Genomic DNA, 20,504 nt, shown 5'->3' with positions numbered 1-20,504 from the left:
TTTGAAGTAATCTATGCATTTCATTGAATAAGACTAATGTAGTATACATAAGAATTGCCACATGATTATATTCATTTGAACATCACAAGGAAAAAGAATAGAAATACCTAGAATCAAAGACTTACAGTGAAAATCATCGAGGTAATGCCTGAAGGACCAAGGTATTAAAGACGACCGCTTTCTATAATAATGCATCGACAGTGGCATGGCATGAAATGGAACTGCTCTAATATTTGCCTCATAAGACTATCAATCTGTTGTACTCTGTTGCTAATAAAGGCCGATATGAACCACAAATAGTAAGAAGCAGCAAGACAAAACTGTGAGGTGCACAATGACATGTGGAAGTAGCATCGTATTGCACTTTTAGCGTGTTGCATGAGGTAGTCCCACACTTGCAAAAGAAAGTGACCTTAGATTGCGGGCTTTGGCTATGATTCTTGAAGAACTAGATTCAATTCCAGAGCAGATTTTGCCACTAATCCGCCTTTCCTGTAGCAAAATTTATAGGGAACATTCTCATGAGCAGTTTGTCATATTTGTGACTAGTAAAAGCACCAGACCTTATTACACAGAAAACAAGCATTTAGAGTACAACACAAAGCAGTAAATGTTCTTTCAAAGTGGTGTCTTAGTCCAGGCAAAGTTGCATATTGACTACTGAAGAAAGTGACATGTCACATGGACTCCAAAAGCACACTACAATTTATATTCATTTTGAGAAGGAAGAAGCAAGAATTTTTGTACAGAAACCTTCAATTAATTGCTAGAATTTAGTCAACAGGGATCGGAAATACTTCAGCATGGCATCCCTTTTCTTCTAAAATTATTTGTTATAGTTTAATCACAGTTGGGAAAAGAAAAAGAAAAGAATACTCAAGATTCCTGCTTGCCTTATAACTGCTGGAAGAATTTGCTGGATTTTTTGCAGTTGGACGAAGCACTGCTTGCAGCATTCTAGCCTGCACTCAAATACCAATATTAGCGTGCCACAACAAATAAATTGGATTATCCACATCATTTATGAAAACCTTGAGCAAGTTTCTGCGCAATTGTTGCATAACTAAACCTTTGCTCTGCATGAAGATCAACACCAACAGCTGGAGGAGCAGAAATGGTTGAGCATACTACCGGGCCAAAGACTGCTACAAGCTTCAGTAGCATCTCCAAAGAGACACTTGTGTGCCTGTATGTTAACAATGCAAGTTAAATTTCTGCAAGAGTCTCCTGTATTTCCAAATTTAAGGCTGATTTTAAGATAAATCACTCCAGATGTAACATGAGGCCAGACAATGAAAATATTTCGAGGTCTCACAGTCCAATGCAACCTTTGCCCTTATTATACAATTGTTTCTTTTAGTAGAGATCCACCTCTACTCAATGTTGAACTGAAAAATATGAGCAAATAAAAACTTGTGACCTTTTCCTTTAAGCCAATAAACCTTTCACATAAGGATATGTGACAGGGAATTTGCTGTATTACATTACAGAGTCTATTAGGATTTTCTCAGTTGTGAAAAGCAAATATGTTGCTGCAATCAACATATTATAGCCATGAAAAAATGATAAGTTAATGATGACAATGTTCCAACAATCAATACCAGTTTGGCATAATGCCAATTAGTTGCAGGGTTATGGCTGATATTTGGTAAGGGCTGCATGGAATGGACCAAATGATGCAATATCCCAGATTCCATATCATATAAACCCTAACATTGAAAGTTTTCTGACCATGTTCCTTTCACAATTACCTTTCCATCTTGCTATCTAGTAAGCCCACAAGTACAGGAAGTAAGCATGAAAATAGGTCTAAGGTAAGAATCTCCATTTTCTCCATGAGTATACTGATTACATCTGCTTGCACCTGCATCAGGATTTGATTATTATTATCCAAGATAAACCATCAGTTAAATGTCATAATCATAAAAAAAAATAATTAAAAAAAAGCAACACATATGAACTATTCCCACAAATACCCACAGAATGATCGGGCAGTTTTCTTAGAGCATTGATAGAACCCTTAATGTCATTCCGTTGCCAAAAATGTCGAACTACCTGCAGGATGACATTAGAAGCAGTATCTTTGTGATTTGTATCCACGAGAAGGGGAGAAAAAGAGAAGCATGAAGGAAACTTTAAGATGTAATCAAGATACTAAATTACAGAAATAGACTTTATCAGTCTTGAGATATAGGATATATAGATAATGCTTAGAACATTACTAAATATTTAAAATATATTCTACATTTCTAAATGGATCTCTGGAAAAGGCCAACACATCTAGAGTTTACCTATAATTGAAAAAGAACATTTCATCCATCTAAAGTTGCAACAAAAACTTAGCAAACAATGCGGCATTTTGCATACATCAGTTAAAAAATCAATATTCATAACTGCTACATTTACCTGTAATTTTGTCAAGCGGGATTTAAGGGTACTTAAGATTACATCATGAGTTTGCATCAAATCTTCACTAATATCCCCATAATTAGAAGAAATTGAGTCCCTGCCAGAAATCTGAGGCTCCTCCTGTCATTATAAAAGGAGAAAACTGAGCGAGTTTGGTTGAACAAAGGTGAAGGCAGAAGCTCGTGTGAGGCACCTCCTTAAAATAAACTAAAATTTTCAAAAAAGGGTTTTCCAATAGGAAATATCATTTTGGCAATGAAAAAGTAAGCTTTGATAATTCCTTAGCCAACTAGATTTTGCATCCTGCAACAATTAACCAGTGACTTTTCCAATGCCAATTCATAGGTGAAGGAGAAGACAAGTTCAAGCCATCAAGAATTCAAATTGCCATTATCATGTCTATAGCAGATATAGGACAATTTTTAGTAACTTTCTATTACTAATCCATGTTAGCAACTCCAGGTGAAATTTATATCCAACTCGGCAACTCGAAAGTTTTACTCATCAAATTTAAGTTTATAAATTTTTGCACTTGTGAGCTTATCATATTTCAACTGGGACTTGTATAAAACCCATCAGAGATGCGACGGTTCATTTATGTTCAGACAATAGAAAATCTTCCCTTAAAGGGGACAAAAATCATACCAGTGCGGAAGGTGTTCTAACCATTTCACGTACGATGCAAGGAGTCATGTCAGTTGCTATGGAAGGTGATCTATCTGTTTCAGGTATAACTCGAGGATTCACATTAGTTGCTGTGGTGGGTATTCTATCCATTTCACGTATAACACGAGGGGTCACAGCAGTTGGTATAGCAGGTGTTCTACCCATTTCAGGCATAACACTCAGAGTCATATTAGTTGCCATGGTCAGTCTGCTTTTGGCTTCAGGTATAACATGAGGGGGCATATTAGTTGCTGTGGGAGGTTTTCTACCATTTTCAGGTATAACATGAGGGGTCATATTAGCTTCTGTGGGAGATTTTCTATCATTTTCAGGTATAACATGAGGTGTCACATTAGCTGCAGTGGGAGATTTTCTATCAGTTTGAGGTATAACAACAGGGGTCATATTGGTTGCTGTGGGAAGCTTTCTATCAGTTTCAGGTGTAGCACCAGAGTTGATATTATTTGATATGGTGGGTGTCCTATTTGTTTCATGTGCAATTTGAGAAGCCATATTTATTGATCGATCTTCATTGTTAAAATTCTCTCGTCTTTCAAATCTCTCAACCAGAGACCGTGTCCTGCCTGCTACCACAGCAACTGCCAGAATAAAAATATTTAGACATAATCCATTTCATTCAATGTGTACTCTTAAAAATCAGAGAGTTGGTAAGAAGACAAACCTCCATTTACAATTTTAACTGAGGGGATCCCTCTATTGGTATTAATGGATTCAACACCTGAAAACAGGAGAATTAATCATTGCCAGATGGTGAATAAATACATTACAAATCATTAAATGAGATGAAACTAAATTCAGAAACTCTCAACAAGTAGAATAGGGGATACAAATTAATAGAATGCATGAGATAAAATTAAGATGAGATTTCAAAATATATCTCTAAGCTTGAAACAATGATATTATTAAGAGCACGGCATATTGTGTATCGTGCTATGAATGAAAGCAAAGGCAAAAATAAAAGATGGCCATGAAATATTAAAATTAAAAAATGAATAAAACTGGCATGAATGAAGATATTAACATGGAAGGCCAGATGAGTTAACACATGATCAATGAAACTCTGGCAAAAGTAAAATCTAGTGAGAACCTTAGAACTACAACAAGATTGTTTGATCATATTCACCAACAAGTTGGCCTGTACTTTAGGTGAATGTAATCAGAGAGAATGGAATGAAAATATGAAATCAGTACAGAAGGGAAACCATTGGGAAAAAGGCCTTGATGATCTAATTGAAGTCCAAGCAAGGGCCAAAAGAAATGAATACTCAATAGAACAGTTATGAAAAGTAATGCTGTCATATAAGAATAAGAACTTACAATTTTCCTGACTAGAGGGTGTCTTTGGGGATAAAAAATTTTCAAATTTATCCTCAACACTCTTGATAGTAGAATTCTTTTCCTCGCAGGATTTCTGCAACCCATCTTCTGATACATTCAGAGTTTGCAACTTCAGATCCACTGCACTCTCTTTCTTACTTGTCGCATTGCTAAAAGTTTCAGATTCAAGAGCTACTGATAGTTCATCAACATCATTCTTGCTATTTGATGGCCTCCGTATATGAGCTGGCCTGAGCAACATGCCAGGTTTTGTCCTTGAAAAGGTGACTGTTTCCCTTCCAGAATTGAAAGACTTCTTTTCGATGGGACTGTCCCGAGGTACAACAGTGGGCACAACAAAGGATTTATTAAGTGCTTCCCCACCAGCTTTTCCATTCACTCCTGCTATGGAACTTTTCTTCTCTGTTGGTGGATTACCCATCTCCTTGGAATCCAACGGGAGGACCATTTTTGGTGAACTCAAAGACCCAACTTTTTGTGAAGAAACAGGATTTCCACCAGTAGCTTTACATGAAAGAGAATAAATTAGCCTCCGAAGAGACAACAGAACAGAGGATAAATTTGCATCCTACATATGCATTGGGTATGCCCATGTGTAACACACTAAGATTCAAATATAACAACTTACAGTCTACATATATATTCTTTATTTCTTTGATCTCATACTCAGGAGACGTAGAGCGTAAATCTGAAGTCGATCTTACTCCACTCATTGCTTTATCAGGAGAATCACTTTTGGGGATATTAAACCTTTTCTCTGTGCAGTCGCTTTCTTCTGGTACAACACCAACTCCATATGGCTCAATAAGCTTAACAAAATAAGGAAAAGGTTAAGGTCATAACTGATGCCAACAGGATGACATATAAATTCAAATAAATTAACATTTCAAAATTTAGGGAAGGAGGAAAGGGTGGACAAAGGGAAACTGTTTGACTTAGATAATTAAACAAGAAAGTTACAACACTTAAGGATGGAAAACCAAAAAGAGAAAAGGTAAAAGGAACTCATTAGGAAAAGGTACCGCTATATCTGCTATCCAAACTGCCACAGAATTTTGATAGTGCGAACAACCCAAAACTTTCCCTTCATTAATGCAGAGGTCACAAAGTGTAGACCACCCAATACCAACGGCATCATGAAAAATTAAAGGCTCCCAAGAATAAACCTGCAGTTTATGCATAATCCAGAACTTATGTTCTATGATAGATAAAAATGATATTTTTGAGATGGCAACAATCCAAACCTTCAAAGAATCATCTAAACCACAAAAAAGTGTCCTCCCATCAGGATGAAAGGTAATTGTGCGTACTCCAGTGGCCTGGAAAGAGGAAAGGTAAGCTTTTTAGACAATGAAACTCAACAAAGGACTAATTTATTTACAATGTTAGGAAATAGATGCTGAAAATATTAGACAAAAGCCACAGAACCTTTTGTTGATGGGAAAAAAGTAGAAGCCTAAAAGTTCTTTAGAATAAACAAGCACCAAACTGTCACACTAGATTGGAAAATGGGAAAATTTTGGTACCCATGAACAATTGGAAATTTTGACCACATTATATGATGCTTATGCTTCTTGAGAGGCAAAAACACAAATATTATTATACAAATTATTAAAATCATGAAATAATATTCGGGAAAAGAACAATTGTAAAAATAAGTTGCATCCTAGAGTTTACAGAATCAAATGATTTTTCCTATTTCAGGAAAGAAATAATCATTGTGACTGAAACCTAAGCACTTCACAGCCCAAACTAAACCCTGCTGCTTGTCAATACTTAATTTAAGTATGTCAGATACCTCAGGTCTGGTAGATCCAATCAATTCAAAAGTTTCCAAGTCCCAAAATTTCACAGTTCTGTCTGCTGAACCTGAAAAAATTGAATTGCATGTTACACAAATTTTCTAGCCAAGTCTTATGAAAAATAGGATGCTGATGGAGGATGTGAAGCATGCAACAATCAGTAATACTAGTTTTAAAAGAGTAAGCTTCAAATTGAGCCATATTGAGCAAATATGTAATTAAACTTTGGTTAATATATATGTAACACCCCAAAATTTTATTATTTATGAGTATTTTTTTATTTTTTTTTTTTTTTTTTTTTTTTTTTTTTTTTTTTTTTTTTTTTTTAAAAAAAAAACTTTTTTTTTTCAAAATAACAAGTAATTTTTATTTTTTAAAAAAAATATTAAAGAGAACGTAAAAAAAAAAAAAAATATATGGTTTTCTTTTTTTTTTTTTTTTTTTTTTTTTTGTTTTTTTTTTTTTTTTTTTTTTTTTAAAAAAAAAATATTTTTTTTTTTTTTCGAACCGAATCGAATCCGATCGACCGAATCGAACGGGGGACGGGGACCCCCCTTTTTTTTTTTTTTTTTTTTTCTTCTCTCGCTCTCTCTCTCTCTTTCTCTCTCTCTCTCTCTCTCCTCTCGCGCGCACCGCCGGCCCCGCCCCCAGCCCCCAGCCAGCAGCCAGCCGCGCCGCCCGCCGCCCCCGCCCGGCCCCGCCGCCCGGGCCGGAAAAAAAACGCGCGCCTGCGCGCGCGCCGCCGCCGCCTCCTCGACTTCGTCCCCGCCGCGCCCGACGCATCCGCCGATGTCTGTTGTCTCCTCATCAAATCAATCACTCCATCAGCCAAGACAAGAAACCAAATCCATCAAATCCATTTTTTGGATTTTTTTTTTTTTTTTTTTTTTTGTTTTGTTTTTTTTTTTTTTTTTTTTTTTTAAAATTTCTCAAATCACACAAACCAACAGGCCTCCACCACGCACCAACACGCGCCGATTTATATTAAATTTTTTTTTTTTTTTTTTTTTTTTTTTTTTTTTCGATTTTTTTTTTTTTTTTTTTTTTTTAATTTATTATAAAAAATTTAAAAAAATTTATGTAATTATGTAAAAGTATGGGTGGTATCCTGTTGTATAGGCGGCGCGGCGATTTGCGCGATTCTTCGATCAAATTGCAAATTCAAATTTCGGCAAAATTCAAAGAAAGTCTCGGACTGGGGCTGGCTTTTGCCCTTTGGCGCTGGCCCATTGTCCCCCGACCGGCCGCGTCGAAAATTTAAAAAAAAACAATTTTTTTTTAAAAAATTATTTTTTTTTTTAATAATATAAAATAAAAAAAAAAATAAAAAAATTAAATAAAAAATTTTAAAATTTTTTTATTTTTTTTTTAATATTGCTTAGTTTGTTTTATTATTTTTTTTAATTTTTTTTTTTTTTTTTTTAAATTTTTATTTTTAATTTAAAAATGAAAAAAAAAATGAAAATTGATGAAATTTTTTGATGATGTGATGATTGATTGTGATGAATGATATGGATGATTGATATGGATGATGATGATTGTGATGTGGAGATTGTAGGTTTTTTTGTGCGGTTTGCGGGCTTTTTAGAGGTTTTGGGTATTTGGTAGGGAGTTGGTTTTAGACTTTTTATTTTTCTTGTTTTAATTTCTTTTTTTTTTTTTTTTTTTTTGTAATTTATTCATTAAATTTATGTAATATGCCTTCTCTTCCGCCAAATTTCTTTTTCATTTTTTCATTTTTAACAGTTTGTAATTAATTTTTTAATTTTATTTTTAATTTATATTTTATTTTAATTATTATTATATATTATATATATATATATATTTATATATGCAATATATGCATATATTGCATTATTTATGTGTTTTTATGTTGCATTATGTTGTGTTGTTGTGTTGTGTGTGGTGTGTGTGTGGCGCGTGTGCGTGGTGCGTGGTGCGGTGGTGTGGTGTGGTGGTGTGTGGACTATGGGGTAGGGGGAGAGTCAGTCTCGAGGGTAGTCTTCTGAGTTCTTTGACTTGGGGTAAGTTCTGTTGCCTTTTCTTATTGTGTTTTTTTGGTGGTTTTAGAGTTTATGGCTGGATCGTTCATTGTTATATTTAGAGGAGGATAGGGATGTGAGTGCAATATATTATGATATTTGCTCTGATGATACCTGTGAGTGCTCCATGATTTGATTGTATGCTGTGACTATGATGTTGATGATGTGATGATTTTTGTTATTGATTTTAGTTTTAGATATTATAGTTATTATTATTATAATTAAAATTTTTTTTTATAAAATTTATTTTTTAAATTTTAGTTTAAATTTTTTACATTTTATTTTTATTTTATTTATTATTATTATTTTTATTTTATTATGTTTTATTTTATTATAATTGTGTTATTTTTTATTTTTAATTTGTTTTTTTAGCAGTAGTTTTTTATTTTTATTTTAATTATTTTTTTTTGTTTTTTTATTGGATTTGATATTTTTATATTTATATTGATATTTGATGATTTATGGAGATGATGATATTATGAGATGTTTATTAGTTTGTTGATGATGTTGTGTTTGGTGTTGTATGTATGAGTTGTTGTTTATTGTGTGTTGGGGTGTTTATTTTGGGTGTTTTGGTTTTTTTGGGGTTTGGGACTCATTTTGTTGTTTTCTTGAAATTTTTAAATGGGCCTGAAATGGGCCTGATGGGGGGCAAATGGGCCCTGGGTCCTGGTAGTAGTCCTTCGGCTGGGGCCTCGGGCTCGCTGTGCCCATAGGTTTCGTGTCGTGAATATAATTCTTTGAATAGCAACTTATTAACAAAGAAGTGGAAAATAAAAGCAACCAATGTTCATAAAAAAGCTGATATCATTCATATGAAAAAATTTCAAGCAGAACTCATCAGAACTAAGCCAGATAGAAATCAAGTGCTCACCTGTGGCCAGGAGAAATTCAAGGGGATGAAAATCTATGGATCTAATATGTCCCTCATGAAACTTAAAATCATGTAAAAGCTTTCCAGCAGTAAGGTCCCACACCTGTTTTATGAAAATTGGGGAATCGAGTGAAGGGTCAGAAATGAAACTAAACGCACGTCTTCTATTGTTAGTGAGATCAATTAATACCTTTACAACATTATCAAGTCCACCAGAAACTACCCAGCGACCATCAGGAGTGAATTTAATAGTACTAATGCCTCGAATATGACCCTTGTATGTATGAATGCATCCCTTCTTTCTGATATCCCATATCTTCAGATTTGTGTCAGTTGAACCAGATGCAAAGAACTCGCCAAATGGATGAAATTCAGCAGCAGTGCAGTTTGATCTGTGTCCAGTAAGAGTGCGAACCACTACACTTCACGAACAATAACAAATTTATTATAATTTTACTAAGAAACTGTTGTAGCAATCCTGGCTACAATAAAAGTATGCCAGTATGCTAGAAAACATAATAGGACTTAAAAAGGAAAATTAAACTATAGATTCTCTTACTGCAGTGAAACACATCCAGTGACTTCACTCATAAGAGTTTAAATTAAATTTAGGAATTGAATCGTGATTCAAAGCTTAGGTCTAACAAGTTCTCACAATTCTAGTCTATCTTTAGATGCCAGGCAGAAACAACATAGAATAACTGATTTACCAAGCTATAATTCCAATTATGATTTAGTCAAGTGCAACTCAATCAAACGAATCCACTTACTTTTTGCTTCTTCTAAATCCCAAAGCTTTATCACCCCAGTGGAAGCTCCAGCAAGAACCAAAACTTCTGCTGCGTCAAAAGCTACAGATTCAACTGGGCTTGTATGACCACACAAGGTCTGCATTTGAAAACCAATAAATAAACTAACTTATTATTTACATGGCAATAATGCCACAGAAAGTCTGCCCCATGCCACAACAATTTTCCAACAAAATTACAGAATGGCATTAGATATTGAATATAATGGCTAGTTTTAAAATGAAGTAAAAGTAGGAAATCTAGTTAAGTAATTGGAACCCATTAAAATCAAATGATAACAAAAAGCCAGATCATTCTTGACAAAGTCATCTGGTCACTAAATCATCGACTATATTTATTGCACTTGCTTTTTAATGAGACAGAAACTTCTACAATACAATATAGGTACAACAACCACATGAGATAAGCTAAAAGAGCATCTAAATTAGCAATACATTTAATTTAGGTAGGTTCCAGGAAGGAATGAAGAAAAAGATAAACTAACGAACTGACCATTAAAGAAGTTGGTTTTCCAATTGCCCAAAGATTGACTTTGTGATCATCACCGCCTGTGATAAAATGTCTACACGCCTTTTTCCCAATTTTTAGGCAGTTTACATTGGTTGAATGAGCCACAAATTCTTCTGTTTTCATTTCAGTCAAGGTACTACACGTAAAACTTCAGGGAAAAAAAAAAAACCACTGGATTTTTTCAAAGTTCTCATCTTAGGCTCGCATAAAACATCTTCTCTCGCGACGTAGTTCAGCACAAATTAGATTCATTCATATCCAGAACCAAAAAAAAACAGAAAGCTGAAAACTATAAATCTGCCCCTCTCTTCCCACACTCAAAAGGATGGAGAAGGGGGGGGGGGGGAGGTGGAGAGGAGGAGATTGGGTGGTGGTGTGGGAGAGAGATAAAGAAACTTAAACTAGCAGAAGATCAGTTGGCCAATCCAAATGTAGTAGTAAAATCACATAAACTTTACTCTAAAAGTGGGTAGAAGTACCAAAATAGATAAACCTTAATAAATGAACAGAAGTTACAGTAAATAGATAACCAAACAAGGAGAAAAAGAAGTCCGGGGGAAAATTAAATACATTTTTCGGCTAAAATTCCGCATTGAACGATGGAAAGAAGCTCAAATAAGAAAGCAACTTCAAGCAACATTCAAGATAATAAAAAAAGACACAGAATCAGAATTTAGAAAACCCAAAACAGACATTAATCTTCCAAACAAGCGCATACACAAGCAAACACAGTAAACGCCTGAAATTATACCAAATGCTTCAAAATCCAAGCTGATTAAAGCTCAGCATTATTACATTAAAAAATAACCCAAAATAAAAAAAAGATACGCAGCTTATATCCACGTTTCGCCATTTCTTCCACGATACAGAGAGACCCAGAAAACCAATTCGCTCCGAGAGAAATTAGATCGGAAAGTAGCTTGAAATTCGCAGTTCACGCAACAACCTGGAGGAGTTTTTTTTTTTTTTTTTTTGTGAACTTCTTGGAACAACAGAAAAGTGGAAATCCACAGAAGAAAGTTAGGAATTGGATTCAGATATACAAGATGAAAAAAAAAAAAATCTTTCTCTGGTTCTTCTTCCGTGGAATTTCAGATTCGATTCCACAGATAAAACCAAGAACCGCTTTCTGATTTCCTTTTTCGCAATTTGCTTAAAAGAAGACTAAACAGTTGAATTCAGATTTCAGAGTTCAGACCATATGCAGAGCGCAATGGAGCCAGTTTCTAATATCTGTTGTTTCTTATTGTTTATTATTTTCCTCTTTTCCCAAAATACCCTTTCTTTTCACGTGTTTTCGTTTAAAATTACGGAATAGCCCTCGTATGACGAGTTGGCATTCGTGGTGGCTTGAATTTTCCATTTTTTTTCCTTTTTTTTTTAAATTAATAATAGCCCGTTGTGGTGGAAATTATTACAAGTAACAGTTCTAAGTTCTCTTATTTGCTTTTGTTTTTTGTAGGGTTTTCGCTTTTTAATTAAGTGGAAAAAAAGGTAATATCACTTAATTATTTGATCATTAATTATTGGACAATTATTCTCTTAACTATTTTATTTATTTATTTATATATAAAGTAATCTCATTTATTTTTTTTAGTAGGTATTTTGATCATTAAATTCAGAGAATGTTTGGTATTATAAATTATTCTTACTTTTTCAAAAAATATTATTTCATTTAATGTTAAAAATATATTTAATACCGTTATAATAACAAGAATGAGTTTTAATTTAATGATGTTAAAATCACTTTTACATATTTTAATTTTGATTCAACAGATCAAAATTGAATTGCAATGTCTGCAATTCAGATTTTAATTTTAATTTTTATTAAATTTATTAATTAAATTTTTTAAAAGTATATAAATTTTTTAAAATTATATTAAAATCAAATTAAATTAAATCATTCAGCTTTGATTCAATTTAAAATTGATTTTGATAATGTTAATTTTAAATTAAATTAATTTTAAATCAAATCATAGTAGAGTGTCTAATTGAATGTTGAAATTTACTTATGAATGAAATTATTTTTTAATATAATTATTTTATTAGGGGAAAGGTTGAAGTCTACCAACCGGTGAATGATTAAAAATTGTGATATGAGACATTGAATTTGAATTGACGTTGATTAAACTGGGGAAAGGAATATCTTGTTTTGCAAATGACAGCAAAAGAGATTCCTTTAAAAATAAGCTTTCCTTTAATCTTTAATCTTTAATCTTAAATTTTTAATATACTTTTCCATGTGTGTTTTGTCTTTCTGGGTAATCCAAGGAAGTTAAAATGAAAGAGACATTTGCTTAGAGATTTAGTTAATCCCTTGAAAGCTTCAATCTTTCTGGTACGTATGAGCATGAACGACCCACATGGATTACTTACCAGCTGCTAATTGCAATTATCTCATGGCTACTCTGAATTATCCAGCAAATTTCATGCCCATGAAAGCTAGCAAAAGCTGTTGGATTATTATGATTTAATCTAATAAGTACAGGTGGGTTCAACACATAATCAAAAGTGCTTTACATGTCTTTCTTGTTGTCTGTTTTAATTTTCATTATATACCCAATTATTACTTTCACATGATCAAACTTCACAAAAGATGATTAAATAAATGCTAAGCTCTCCCAGGTGATTGTGAAACATGTGTTTTGTTTCGACTAATTACTGGAGTTTAGGCTATTGAATTTGCCATCATTAATTTCTAAAAAGGCATTTGTATAAATTGCTGGAGAATCCCACTACCCCAAAAAGGTACAAATGACCATGCATTTCCTTATTTCTCAAGAGACAGTAACTTGTGAAGAAGAGAGGTTCATAATAAGCTAAAACACCCCACATGGAGGACCATGCAATTTAACCAAACAATCCAAGTGAGAATTGCAGGACCCAATTAGGTATTGCATTAGTGGGTAGGTATAAAATTCAGTTGCAAGGTCTTAGTATTTTGCTCTAAAAAGATCTTGGAAGACCCAGAACAGGACTACCAAAATTTGCAGCTTTACCATCAATTTCATACCTGCATGCCAATCGGCCATCTTTCATAGTTGAATCAACTTGATAAACTAACCAATGTAGTTTAATTGGCCATCATCCTAGTTTTAAGATTCAATTTGGACAGTTGGGATAAGAAAATTAAAACAATAATAATAACCCTGACCAAAGGCAATAGCACTGCTTGAATCTAAGATCTGACAAGAGAGAACAAAGAAGGGGGATCTAGATTAGGAGCACCACAGCATCTTCATATTTTCTAATAATTTATTCCTGCACTTTGCATTAGACTGCTAATTACGGTCATGTTCTGATATTTGTTTGATAGTGGTATAAGAAAAGAATAGTATTTGACTCTGAGGAATCTAGCAGACATCCCAGACTTGGTAGCATCTTACCACCCACAAATCCAAGAATTTCTGTAGCCAACTTTGCATTATCCCATTTCCTTGAAACATTTCTTCGTCCTTTCGGTCAATAGATGGGAGCTTTTCCATAAAATAAAAAATGAATACATTGAAAAAAGAAAGTTCAAGAAACTGCTCAAAGCAGCGGTTGGTATTCAACAAACCCTTCAGCGAGCAGTTGATACTCTGACATAAAAGTTCAATAATAAATAAATAATTACATGAACCATCCAATGAGCTTTAACTTAGTCATATTGGAATCATCTATAAGACCGTGAGATCTCAAGTTCAACTATTTTCAAACTAAGGCACCAAGAATGAATAATTACATCAGAAATTCATATGCACAAATAATGATCATAATTGTATTAACACATCTCCAAAGAATATACAGAACAATAAATAGTAGATATAGCACTAGAAGAATTTGTAGCTAGGTTATCTCTAAAATTTCCATCCAAACAAGCCCTCAAGTATACATAACAGATGAATAACGTTATAAATACTGTTTCTCCAATAACTTCCCATCTGACCAAAATCTTGAGTTTCAGTTGATTGAGTACTTCAGATTCTCCTCCATATCATATCATGTGCAAAAGATCCTGGACAACTTCAGACATTGAAGGTCTGAATTCAGGCTCCCACTGCAAATAGAAGAAGAAAAATGAACCTAAGGTGATTTCTCCCAGTAAATAAAGCAATCGAATATTAGAAGGAAAATTTTGGTTTAATATTCGGAAACAAGACAAAGAAGTTCCTTGAGATTAAAGACCTAATAGGAGACGATAATTTATCTTAAAACTACTTTAGCTTTCCAATGTTAATGAGTGAAAATCAAATTGTGATACCACTTGAATATGCCAAAAAAAAAAGAGAAAAAAAAAAAAAAACTCACCTGTACGCATCTGGATATTATATCAGCAAAACGAGATAAAGACTTGACAGGATATGCTCCATTTAAAGAAGGGTCAACCATCCCAGATAGTGAATCTATATCATGAAGCTGAGGAATTGCCCATCTAACCAGAGATTGCTCCCCTCGACTACGTGACCTATACATTTTTTAGATGAAAGCACGATATTAGCTGAATAAAATGATTAGTTAAATTTGATTAAATTAATTATATTAAAAATTAGAATCTGTAGTTAAAAATCAGATTGGCACAAAAATCTCCTCCAAGAAATGACTTACCTGTCATAAGACTTCCTCCCAGTGAGGAGTTCTAGCATCACAACTCCAAAACTATATACATCACTCTTGCAAGTATAACTTCCTAACTCAAACTCAGGAGCACCATAGCCATAAGCACTGAGGAGGCGTCCTGATAACTGAAAAATCATAGTTACAACTGTCAGCAACCAAATACAACTAGCCACAGTAAAAGTCAAACTTTGAAGCTTAGAGAGAAGGCTGTCAAGCTTAGAGATGGAGTATGGACAAATCAATAATAAACTTTTTACACTATTGTTGTTCACATGCCAAAAGAGAAAAAAGGAAGAAAAACAAGGCACTGTACAGAATACAGAACAGCATTCACATTATATACACACTGATAAAAGTCATAAGAAAATCAGGGAAATTGCATGGACCAAAAGATTACCTGACTTGCAGAGCCAGATGATTGTAGAGGGGCCAAACCACAGTCTGAGACACATGCTACAAACTTTTCATCAATTAGGATATTGCCAGATTTGAAATTGCGATGTACAATGGGGGGCTGACAGACTTCATGCAGATACCTTACCACACAGAAAAAGAAAAGAAGAGTAAGGAAGGAGAAAGAAAGCCAGTTTGGCTAATGACTAAAGATGGGATGAAAACAACCACAACAAAGGAGAATGTCTTAGGTTGACCTATAACAGTTAATAGATATGCACCAAGGAAACTTAATCCAAACATTTAAATGAATGTTCATTTTAAACTGAATATTTACTTCGATGAGTTATACACCGGCATTTAAGTTTGAGTTGGTTGCTCTACTTACTGTAGCGCTCTAGCTGCTCCTAGAGCCAGCCGAATGCGTGCATTCCATGACAGTTTCTTATGTATCTCATCATCCATATGCAGTGCATCATGAAGTGTCCCCATTTCACAATACTCATAAACAAGTAACCGTTGGCCATGCTCATTACAATAACCCACAAGTTCCACAATGTTCGCATGTCGAATTTTAGCGATAGTAGAAACTAGGTCAAGGAATTCCTCGTCAGTCTGTTGCCTGGTAGCCATGCTGTTCAGTTTCTTGACAGCCAGTAGCTAAAAATTTGAAAAAAAAAAAAAGTGATGGTTAGTAGATAGAAATCAGAAGTTAAACTTTGAACATTGGTGCAAAACAACATATACAAGGCTACCTTTGGAGAATGATAATGCCATATACAAGATTCACTATTACATAGTGAATATGCATAAGAGTTTTCAAGAATTACTCAAGATATTTTTACCCAATGCCTATCAGACACAATTGCTGCAATTATCTTTAGTGGTTTGATTGGCCACAAAAGAAAATTGCAACTCAAAACATAATGCAAATTTTTCTAATGATGAAGGAAAGGAAGAGGAAGCCCAGAACAATGTTTGTATAACAGGAAAAAGAAAATGAACAAAACCAAGTACACCGTACACCCAAGGTTCAAGATATGGTGAAGATTGCCTAAAAACCAATTTATTATTCATATTAGCAAAAAGAATCTTGCCTTTCCATCAGGAAGCTCAGCCTTGTAAACACTGCAAAGCGTGCCCTCTCCAACAAAATTTTCTTCTGAAAAACTATCCGTGTACTGCTGAAGAGTTGCAATGGTGAAAACCCTTATAGAACTTGAGGATTTCAGATTCTTAGTTGAGCAACTCCATTCATATACTTCTGCAGGCACAACTGGATTAACAATGACCTTGTCAACAGGAAGACATGGGGGTGGGGGTGGCTGCAGATGCAAAAAATTCATATTTGTCCCATGATCCACATTCTTCCTTGACCATGCAGACATTCGTGCCAGATCTAATCCCTGCTCATCCCGAAGCTTTGGACTTATCTCCATTTTTCTGTTATCTTGTCGAGACTGATCTTGTATATTTACTATCGATTCTTTTGGAACTGCTCAAAAGGCCATTGCTCAAGAGAAATAGAATACAAAAGCAGATGGATACAATTAGCAAGTTCAAACAAAGAGATAGTGATAAAATTACCTTTGTCCTCTTGACTATTTTTTTGCAATGAAGATTTATTACTAGGCTTCTCTATGTGGCCCCTATAGGCATCTTCATTATGCCTTTCGGCATCTTCCTCCACTTGCCTTCTTCTACAGCAGGCAGACATTAACAGACACACTCCTAATATGATAACTACTGCCACCACAGAAACACCAATCAAGATGGCCCTATTAGTCGTAAAAAAAGGCCTTGAACTTTCAGCCTTTGGTATTTCTGAGGCAGGTGGACCATGTCCCTTCTTCTCAGGTGATTTTGCAGAAGATGGTGGCATGGCTGGAGATGGGGGGAGTGCAAGTGGAGGAGAAGGAATTATGGTTGTGTTGAATGGGTTGCCATCTTTTCTGTAAAGTACAAGCAAGCATTACTTAGGCAGGCAGAAAAGGAGAGAGCAATATAATCCACCAGCGAATTCCAAAGAAAATGAGTCATACAATGATTCACCTGAAATTTGGAATATTCAGTAGCTTTGCAGGCATAGGCCCTGAAAACAGATTGTTCTCAACATTCCTATGAAAAAGAATGTGACAATGCATCAGCGGTTGAAGGCAGCAATGTGTACAATACAAACCAACTACAGGATTCCTAAGCCAACCCCTTCTACCAATTATTAAAGGTAGAGAAAATAAAATTCAAAGCCAAAAGTTAGAACTCCCAAGAAAAGGTTTGCTAAGTATAATGGCCAGAAAATTACAGATCCTGAAGGGGAAGATCCTGTAAAACATCAAGGACCCCTATAAGTTTATTATTCTGCAAATGCCTGCAATAAAAAAAATCATAAATAACTAACGAAAATATTATATGTATGGAAAATTACACAGGAAAATCTAGTTAAGATGCTCACAATGAACTAAGAGATGACAAATTTCCCAGTGATGGAGGCAGCGGACCACTCAAATTGTTACCTGACAGATCCCTAGACCATGATATATGATTAGAAGCAAAATCTATAAAAATAAATATTTAACTATAACATTAAGTTAAAATGTCTACAAATTTGTCAAGCTTGTCATCTGTTGAAAGGCATCTGGTATTCCTCCATTTAGATGATTATTGTTTAATGACCTGAGAAGAATAAAAGCTAGATTTAAAAATGAATATATACAATATAAGAACATAACTTTTTAATGTGACCCAATTATAAACAAATTTTCATTCAAACATACAAGTATGACAATTGAGTTAACGAAGACAGGGTATCTGGGATGCTTCCATTGAACTGATTACCAGCAAGAGCGCTGAAACAATGTCAAGAAAGAAACACAATTTAATTGGGAGAGACACTAATTTGCCTTAATCAATTCGTCAAAGTATCAAAGTAAGTTTGAAATTTACTCACAAGCTCCTCAAGGTAAGGGGTAAGTTGGATGGAATACTACCTCCAATATGATTGTTACTCAAATCTCTGCATCAGAATATAGCAAAAATGACCATAAAGCTTTTACATGAACTTTAAAAAAAAAAAAAAAGAAGCTTCCATTCATGAAACAAGGAAACTGCCTGCAACTCATTATTGAGAATTGCAAGATGCAAACTCCTGAGTTGCTTAAGAATCATAATGTTCAAAATCGTCCAGAACCATTAGGATCATTGACCACTACTTCAAACTGAGAGATAAGCAACAGATATTTATATCTAGGACAGAAGAATCAAACATTAAAAAAACATCATTAACACATAGTGGTTTTCAAATAAACGAGAAATGGTGATTCTGTACAAATTATACTGCCCCAGTTCTGATAATCATACTTGCATGAAAATGAAACTTCACTCACATTTCTATGATAGATTCAAAAAGCGCCAAGTCATCGTCCAAGCCTCCTCCTAAATTCATGCCATTTAGTTTCCTGTAGAAATGAAATTATTATTGCAAAAATTTATAAACCAAAAATCAAATGAACAAAAGAGAAATTGAACATACAGTGCAGTTATGTTAAAGAATACGCAGCTGACACCTTGCCATTCCTCTCCACAAGGATCTCCTCCAACAGGAACCCATCCAAGCAAGGGTGGCAAGTTCAGAGAAAGGAACAAGCTATTCATCGCCGCAACTGGGAAAAGTAACACACATAATTTATCTAAGAAATCTGAATGTTAAGCAAGTGAAAGCAACACACTTCAGAATAGAACGGTACGCTTGAAACCCAAAAGATATAGAGAAAGATCGAGTAATACATCCAAAGGGTGGGGAAATCAAATGCAAAACAGCACGAAAAGAGAATCATGGAAGGGCAAAAGAAAATACCATCACGAGGGTCAGTGAGAGCAACACAAAACGAAGCCATGCAAACCACCAGCAGCAGCCCAGTAAACATTCCCCATTTTATACAGCCCATTGTTAGAACACCAAGGGAGAAAAAAAAAAATCCAAACTTGAAATCTTGAGACTTGAAAGAAAGAGAGGGATGAAAAGGGAAAGTGAAACAGAGGAATTGAATGGGAAGTGATGGGTAGTAATCTGATGTAGTCCAGAAAATCTTAGCATCAAAAGCAGAAGGGAGTTACAGAAGCAGAGACAGAATGTGGGTATCTGAGGAAGGAAATATGGAGTTTCCCACAGCTTCAGGCACCCTGATTTCTCTATTTCGTGTCTAAAGAGAGTAAAGAGAAAACAGAGCCAAAAAGCAACGGCATGATTGAAAGTGAAGGTGCTGCTACTCTTCTTAAAAGAATGAATTGGGGTCTCCTTGTCTCTAATATTTTAGTATTTCTCTGGTATGCTCTAATTCAGATATCATATTTTCCGATAGAGCACCCAAAACTAAAATAGTCGATCATCCATGTAAGATAAATTTAATTCATAAAAGTTTTATTTAAATATTATTTTGTGTTTGTTTGGATTAAGCGTTAAAAAAAAATAAAGGGATAAGAATTTTTTTTTTTTTCAAATAATATTTGAACAAAATTAGGGAAAAAAAAGATAAATTTGAATAAACTCTCCCTTTAAATTTTATTTTTTGAAAGAAAAAAGAAAAACCAAAATTTATAATCTAATATTAAAACTATTTTATTATAATAATTAAATTTAGTTTTTACTTTTTAATTGATAATTTGTGTAATACTTTTTTTCTTCCTTTATTTATTTTTTATCAACTAAAATTTTCAAATATAAATTTAAAGGAGGGAAGGAAGTAATGGAGGGAGAAAACCCAAGAAAAAAAAATTATTTTTTTGTTTTTTTTTTCTAATATATATATATATATATATATATATATATATATATATATATATATATATATATATATATATATATATATATGGTGGGCAATGGGTATCCATTACTATCCAACTTTAAATCTTTTCTATGATCAAAGAAAGATGCCTAATACTTTAAAAATATTGATATTTCAATGTTAAAAAAAAAATATCATTTTTAATAATTGAAAAAAGGATGCTCAGTGAAGTGTAGCCTTCAATCAAGCAAGGATAAAAA

The 20,504-nt window shown here is 34.0% G+C and overlaps 2 protein-coding genes across 3 annotated transcripts; both read right to left on the bottom strand.

The window, feature by feature from the left end:
- Positions 1-11,699, bottom strand: LOC110670796 (katanin p80 WD40 repeat-containing subunit B1 homolog KTN80.3). 2 transcript variants are annotated; one of them, XM_021833018.2, is made up of 18 exons: positions 11,300-11,699; positions 10,454-10,584; positions 9,923-10,040; positions 9,343-9,569; positions 9,153-9,255; positions 6,233-6,303; positions 5,679-5,753; positions 5,457-5,600; positions 5,063-5,243; positions 4,414-4,938; positions 3,758-3,814; positions 3,055-3,674; positions 2,407-2,529; positions 1,981-2,055; positions 1,752-1,864; positions 1,070-1,186; positions 894-962; positions 1-492 (listed from the first exon to the last, which is right to left on the bottom strand). In XM_021833018.2, exons 1-18 carry the CDS (start codon positions 11,322-11,324, stop codon positions 432-434), a joined length of 2,835 nt encoding a protein of 944 aa, XP_021688710.2. In that variant the 5' UTR covers positions 11,325-11,699; the 3' UTR covers positions 1-431. The 2 variants fall into 2 exon arrangements, 1 of the variants encoding a protein (XP_021688710.2); XR_009146221.1 differs by having other exon boundaries at positions 475-492; positions 1,032-1,186.
- A 2,510-nt stretch (positions 11,700-14,209) lies between these two features.
- Positions 14,210-19,819, bottom strand: LOC110670775 (protein STRUBBELIG-RECEPTOR FAMILY 3). Its single transcript, XM_021832949.2, has 16 exons — positions 19,317-19,819; positions 18,993-19,122; positions 18,847-18,918; positions 18,411-18,476; positions 18,238-18,309; positions 18,065-18,136; positions 17,916-17,987; positions 17,766-17,831; positions 17,516-17,581; positions 17,051-17,415; positions 16,561-16,958; positions 15,852-16,123; positions 15,468-15,606; positions 15,059-15,195; positions 14,762-14,918; positions 14,210-14,510 (listed from the first exon to the last, which is right to left on the bottom strand). The coding sequence occupies exons 1-16, from the start codon at positions 19,405-19,407 to the stop codon at positions 14,448-14,450; spliced, it is 2,238 nt and encodes a 745-aa protein (XP_021688641.2). The 5' UTR covers positions 19,408-19,819; the 3' UTR covers positions 14,210-14,447.
- Between the last annotated feature and the right edge of the window lie 685 nt (positions 19,820-20,504).

Source organism: Hevea brasiliensis, chromosome 18 (genome assembly GCF_030052815.1).
Source record: "Hevea brasiliensis isolate MT/VB/25A 57/8 chromosome 18, ASM3005281v1, whole genome shotgun sequence".
In the NCBI taxonomy this organism is placed as follows: Eukaryota; Viridiplantae; Streptophyta; class Magnoliopsida; order Malpighiales; family Euphorbiaceae; genus Hevea; species Hevea brasiliensis.
The sequence above is the reverse complement of the archived record's forward strand: the minus strand, read 5'-3'. Positions and strand labels throughout refer to the sequence as shown.